Source organism: Pezoporus wallicus, unplaced genomic scaffold, assembly GCF_028554395.1.
Source record: "Pezoporus wallicus isolate ANWC-B61680 ecotype Strahan unplaced genomic scaffold, APGP_CSIRO_Pwel_v1 contig_12573, whole genome shotgun sequence".
Classification (NCBI taxonomy): domain Eukaryota; kingdom Metazoa; phylum Chordata; class Aves; order Psittaciformes; family Psittacidae; genus Pezoporus; species Pezoporus wallicus.
The window spans coordinates 88-6,953 of record NW_026641320.1 but is presented as its reverse complement, the minus strand read 5'-3'; the positions used below and the strand labels follow the sequence as shown (position 1 = coordinate 6,953).

The following is a 6,866-nucleotide window of genomic DNA, read 5'->3' as shown; positions in this document are numbered from 1 at the left end:
CTTCAAGCTCTTTCCCAACTCAACTGGACTCCATCTTCAAGATCTTTTCCATCTCAATTGGGGACTCATCTCTTTTCCAACCCAATTCAATCTCTTTTCCATCTCAATTGGACTCCATCTCCAAGTTCTTTCCCAACCCAACTGGACTCCATCTTCAAGCTCTTTCCCATCTCAATTGGACTCCATCTTCAAGCTCTTTCCCAACTCAACTGGACTCCATCTTCAAGATCTTTTCCATCTCAATTGGACTCAATCCTCAATCTCTTTTCCATCTCAATTGGACTCCGCTCTTTCCCAACCCAATTGGACTCCATCTTCAATCTCTTTTCCATCTCAATTGGACTCCATCTCCAAGCTCTTTCCCAACCCAACTGGACTCCATCTTCAAGCTCTTCTCCAACTCAATGGGACTCAATCTTCAAGCTCATTTCCATCTCAATTGGACTTAGCTCTTTCCCAACCCAATTGGACTCAATCTTCAAGCTCTTCTCCAACTCAATGGGACTCAATCTTCGAGCTCATTTCCATCTCAATTGGACTCATCTCTTTCCCAACCCAATTGGACTCCATCTTCAATCTCTTTTCCATCTCAATTGGACTCAGCTCTTTCCCAACCCAATTGGACTCCATCTTCAAGCTCTTTCCCATCTCAATTGGACTCCATCTTCAAGCTCTTTCCCAACCCAATTGGACACCATCTTCAAGCTCTTTTCCATCAATCTTCAAGCTCATTTCCATCTCAATTGGACTCAGCTCTTTCCCAACTCAATTGGACTCCATCTTCAAGCTCTTTCCCAACCCAATCGGACTCAACCTTCAAGCCCTTTCCCAACTCAATTGGACTCCATCTTCAAGCTCTTTCCCAACCCAATCGGACTCAACCTTCAGGCTCTCTCCCAACCCAATCGGACTCCATCTTCAAACTCTTTCCCAACTCAGTTGGGTTCGATCCTCAACCTCTTTCCCTTCTACGACTCCCTGACTCCACATTTCCCTGATTCCACGCCTGGGACGCTCAAACCCTTCCCAAAGCCTCCTGTCCACCCCAACCCCTCCCATCCCCACCCCCTCGTGTAAGTGATGCCCCCCCAACCCACCCCCATGGTCCTCCCAGGCTCCAGCTCCCCCACCGCCTCCTCCGTACGGCTGACGGACGGCCCCCACCGCTGCGCCGGGCGGGTCGAGGTGCTCCACGCGGGCCAATGGGGGACCGTGTGCGACGACGCCTGGGACCTGAGCGACGCCGACGTCGTTTGCCGGCAGCTGGGATGCGGAAGGGCCCGGGAAGCCCCCGGCCGCGCTCGCTTCGGCCAAGGCACCGGGCGCATCTGGTTGGACGACGTGGGCTGCACCGGCGACGAGGACGCGCTCGCCCAGTGCCAAAGCCACCCCTGGGGACGCAGTAACTGCCACCACGGCGAGGATGCGGGCGTCGTGTGCTCAGGTATGGACCAGCCCGTTGAGGGCATCGATGAGCCCGCTGTGTGCCCGTGGGTTGGGTTGGGTTGGAAAGGGCCTGAAGGTGATCCAGTTCCAATCCCCTGCCATGGGCAAGGGATGCCTCACTCCAGACCGTGGCACCATTGAACACCAGCAGGGATGGAGCATTCATGACCCCCATTCCAGCGCTCAGCACCCTCATAGGGAAGAACTTCCTTCGATCCAACCTAAACTTCCCCTCTTTAAGCTTAAACCCATCACCTCTTGCCCAACCCCTTCAATCCCAGAGGAGGAGGAAACGGATGCTCTGCAGGTCCTTCCCAACCCAACCCATTCCATGATTCTATCTTGGATCCGGACCAATGCAAGTCCTGGAAATCAATGGGGTTTGGTGACATCCCAGCCCAGGGATGTGGCTATGGCCAACTTGAGCTCATTGTGATGTCCCTGCTCATTGCAGAGGGGTTGGAACTGGGTGAGCATTGAATGGCCCTTCCAACCCAAACCATTCCATGGTTAAAACCTTCCCATCCTCCTCTCTATGGCACTAAATGGACCAATCCTAAACCCCATGAGTGAAACCTTCCCATCCTCCTCCCTATGGCACCCAATGGACCAACCCTAAACCCCATGGGTGACACCTTCACTTCCTCCTCCCTATGGCACCCAATGGACCAACCCTAAACCCCATGGGTGACACCTTCCAATCCTCCTCCCTATGGCACCCAATGGACCAACCCTAAACCCCATGGTGACTCCTTCCCATCCTCCTCCCTATGGCACCCAATGGACCAACCCTAAACCCCATGGGTGACACCTTCCCATTGGACCCATCCTCCTCCCTATGGCACCCAATGGACCAACCCTAAACCCCATGGGTGACACCTTCCCATCCTCCTCCCTATGGCACCCAATGGACCAACCCTAAACCCCATGGGTGACACCTTCCAATCCTCCTCCCTATGGCACCCAATGGACCAACCCTAAACCCCATGGGTGACACCTTCCCATCCTCCTCCCTATGGCACCCAATGGACCAACCCTAAACCCCATGGGTGACACCTTCCCATCCTCCTCCCTATGGCACCCAATGGACCAACCCTAAACCCCACGGGTGACACCTTCCCAGCCTCCTCCCTATGGCACCCAATGGACCAAACCCCGACCCTAAACCCCCAGCCTGGTCTCCATTGCACACCCATGCCCAAGGAGAAGACACCACCATTGCAGGCCCCTAAGTTGCACCTAACTCCACCCCTATGGCTATGCTCTACCGGATGGGGGGTGCCTCCATAACAACCATAAACTGCTTTGGGGCTCCTTTGGCAACGCATCGGGCGCCCTGCTCCCCTTTTCCCAATGGGAATTCTCTTGGCAGACGCCAACCTCACGGCCATGGCGCGGATCCGCTTGGCCGACGGCCCCAACCGCTGCGCCGGGCGGGTGGAGGTGGAGCACGAGCATCAATGGGGCACGATCTGCGACGACGGCTGGGACCTGAATGATGCCAAAGTGATCTGCAGGCAGCTGGGCTGCGGCGCGGCCGTGGCGGCACCGGGACACGCTCGCTTCGGTGCCGGGGGGGATCCCATCTGGTTGGATAACGTGGAGTGCGCCGGCACGGAGAGCGCCTTCAGCCAATGCGACCATGGGATCTGGGGGCTCCATAACTGCAACCACAATGAGGACGCCGGAGTCGTGTGCTCAGGTGCTCAATGGTTGTTGCCAAAAGGGGGTGTGTAGATGGGGCCTGGCGGTGATGGGAATGGCCACGATGGGAATCAGGGGAATGGCTTCCCGTTGTTCTCAATGGGAGGGGTGTGGGGCAAAGGAATGGGGTGCCCAGAGGAGCTGGGGCGGCCAAGCCAACCCATCCCATGAGTCTGTGATTGTGAAGGCCCCTTGCAACCCAACCCCAACTCATGGGTCTATGAGCTTGAAGGCCCTTCCAACCAAACCCAACCCATGGGTCCATGAGTTTGAAGGCCCCTTCCAACCCATTCCATGGGTCTATGAGCCTGAAGGGCTGTTCCATGAGTTGATGAGCTTGAAGGCCCCTTCCTAGCCAACCCATCCTTTGAACCCAACCCACCCTTCCAACCCAACCCAACCCACGAGTCCCCATGATCTTGAAGGTCTTTTTCAACCCCAACCCCAACCGCTCCAACCCAACCCAATCCATGGGTCTATGATCTTGAAGGTCCTTGAACCCAACCCATCCCTTCCAACCCAATCCCCTTCCACAAGTCTATAGCTGTCTTGGAAGGGCCCTTCCAACCCAAACCATTCCATGAGTCTATGAGCTGAAGGCCCCTTCCAACCCAACCCTTCCAACCCAACCCAACCCTTCCAACCCAAACCATTCCATAAGTCTACGATCTTGAAGGCCCCTTCCAACCCAACCCAACCCTTCCAACCCAACCCAACTCCCTTCCAACCCAATCCCACTCCATAAGTCTACAATCTTGAAGGCCCCTTCCAACCCAACCCTTCCAACCCAACCCTTCCAACCCAAACCATTCCATAAGTCTACGATCTTGAAGGCCCCTTCCAACCCAACCCAACCCTTCCAACCCAATCCCATTCCATAAGTCTACAATCTTGAACTTTCTTCCAACCCAACCCAACCCAACCCAACCTTCCAACCCAAACCATTCCATAAGTTCACGATCTTGAAGGCCCCTTCCCCAACCCAACCCTTCCAACCCAATCCCATTCCATAAGTCTACAATCTTGAAGGCCCCTTCCAACCCAACCCAATAACCCTTCCAACCCAATCCCATTCCGTAAGTCTACGATGTGAAGGAGGCCCTTCCAACCAACCCATCCCATTGGGTCCGTAACACTCAGGATCTCCCAGGGGGCCCCATCTTCCCCTGTGCTGCTCCTCTTGCAGGCCCCAACCCCTTGCAGCTGCGGGTGCAGGACGGCGCCGGGCCCTGCGCGGGGCGGCTGGAGGTGCTCTACAACGGGACCTGGCTCGGGGTGTGCGGCTCCGGCTGGAGCCTGCTGGAGGCCGCCGTGGCCTGCAGGCAGCTGGGCTGCGGGGCGGCGCAGGCAGCACCCATGGGTGCACCTCTGGACCGGGAGCACCACCGGGTGCTGCTGGAGGGGCTGAGCTGCCACGGCACCGAGTCGCTGCTCCTCGAGTGCCAACAGAGCCACACGGGGCCGGGCCCGTGCCCAATGGGCTCGGTGGCCACCGTGGTGTGCACAGAGCCCAAGGGTGAGCATCGGGCCCCTTTGTGGTGGCTGTAAGGGGTAAAAGGTGCCAATGGGGACAAGCGGCTCTTGAGCATCCCAATGGGACGCGTCGCCTTTGCTGTCCCCGTTGGGAGCGTTGGGAATGGGGTCCCGCTTCCCAACCGCGCTCGTGCATCCCTTCTTGGTCATCCTGGGAGAGCCTAGAGCCTAAAGGGGCTCCAGGAAACCTGGAGGGAGGCTTGGGACAAGGGATGGAGGGATGGGACAATGGGAATGGCGGGGGGGGGGATTGGGATGAGCTCTTCCCTATGAGCGTGGTGGGACATTGGGATGGAGAAGATGGGGCAGGGATGGAATGGGGCTTGGAGCAAGGTGTCCCCCCGGCAGGGGGTTGGATCTGGATGGGCTTTATGCTCCATCCCATCCCATTACTTGGGTCTCCATGCCTGGAGACGGGATCCCGAATCCATCCTTGCCCCCATGCCAGGCGCTCCCTCATCCTGCTCGGCGCTGATCGCGCTGCTGGTGCTGGTGATGCTGCTCAGCGGGGTCCTGCTCTGGCTCTTCCTCAAGAGAAGATGCATTGCAGCAGCCCAGGCTGGAGGTGACACCCCCCCCCACACCCCACCTTATCCCTACTCTTCCCACCCCTCCATAAGCTTCACCCATGGAGATGGGGATGAGCCCCACATCCTCTCCACCCCACAGCCCACCAGCGCCTTCGGGACCAGGATGCTCCATCCACCTCCTTCCAAGCCATGGGGGCCATCTACCTGCCCAGCACAGCAGAGGGCCCTGAGGAGGACACGGAGATGATGCAGCCTGGTGGAGGAAGACGCTGCCCAATGATGCTCAATACCCCTAAGGGGGGGTCACATCAGGCTTTGGGGTCCCTTATGTGCTTCTCCTCAAGACTCAAAAGCACCAAGGACTTGGGGACTCCCCACAATCAGCTCCCCATGGCTCAGGAGGAGCACCAAAGGGGGACCCCAACCCTTTGACAAGGGCACAGTGCTGGTTGGTGGGGGACGGATGGGACCCCCACATACACAAGGTCCAAGACGGGCATTCCTGGGAGCAGGCAGCAGCAATGGTCCTCATCCCCCATGCAGGACACCCATCAGGAAGGAAACAGCCCCTTTCAGGGTGCCAAAGGGTGGAGGTCCCATAGGCAGGATGCTCATCTCCGAGCAGGAATCCATGGGGATATATGGATATATGGGATTAGGAGGGACACAAGTTCTGCTGAAGAGGGAGCTGGAGGCCAACCAGGCCCCACAGCCCCCAGGTGGATAAAGCAGATGGGAACCTGCTGAGATGCACTCCAGCACCCTATGGGCCATAAGAGACGTTGAGAACCCCCCCCCCCAGCATCAAATCCCAGCCCCACAAGGATCTGGCCGGGGCCAGAGCTGAAAGAGGAGGTGGAAGGGGAAGGAGCCTGGGAGCCCATAAGCATCCCCATAGGGGGATCCATCGCCTGGCTGATCCCAAGAGGGGCCCCGCCACCACTCCGTCACCCCCCAAGAGGGATGCGACACCCCCGCCCAAGTGACTCCCACCCATGCCTGAAGGCCACCAAGGAGCCCACGAGGTGCTGAGCCAAGGGCCCATTAATCAGCATCCTAGAATAGTGCGCACATCCCAACCCCATCCCACCCCCAAGTACTACAGGGACCGTATGGAATGGGGGGACACACACACACGTGGGATCTGGGATCTCCAGGAGTCCAAGGGGCATCAGGACAAGGCCCTTGTGTCCTCATAGGCGCAGGTCCCCGTGCTCAGCACCACGGGGCTCATCCGAGAGGAGGATGAAGGATGCTGCTCCGCTGCGGCCAGCTTGCAGGACCCAACCCGAACGTCCGGGATTGGGATGGGGTGGGAATGGGGAGGAAGCAGGATCGGCAGCACGGGACACGGATGGGGCACGGAAGCCAAGCAGGCTTCAGGAGGTGTCCACTCCTATGGGGTCCATGTCGCCGATGCCTGCCCCATGCTCTTATGGGGTCCATGAGGGTGATGCTTTATGGGGTCTGTGTGAGGGGTCCATGCAGTGATGCCTACTCCCATGCCCTTATGGTGGTCCATGGGGGTGATGCCTACCCCATGCCCTTATGGTGGTCCACGGGGTGATGCTCTTATGCGGATCCATGAGGTGATGCTCTTATGGGGTCCATGGACGATGTCTACCCCATGCCCTTATGGTGGTCCACGAGGTG

At 58.0% G+C, this 6,866-nt stretch overlaps 1 protein-coding gene across 1 annotated transcript; it reads left to right on the top strand.

Moving 5' to 3' along the window:
* Positions 1-1,101: 1,101 nt before the first annotated feature.
* Positions 1,102-5,469, top strand: LOC130606471 (soluble scavenger receptor cysteine-rich domain-containing protein SSC5D-like; the record flags this gene model as incomplete). Its single annotated transcript, XM_057422833.1, has 5 exons — positions 1,102-1,444; positions 2,819-3,148; positions 4,337-4,666; positions 5,132-5,248; positions 5,353-5,469. Coding segments are annotated over exons 1-5 (1,237 nt in total), but the record flags the coding sequence as incomplete, so codon positions are not given.
* Between the last annotated feature and the right edge of the window lie 1,397 nt (positions 5,470-6,866).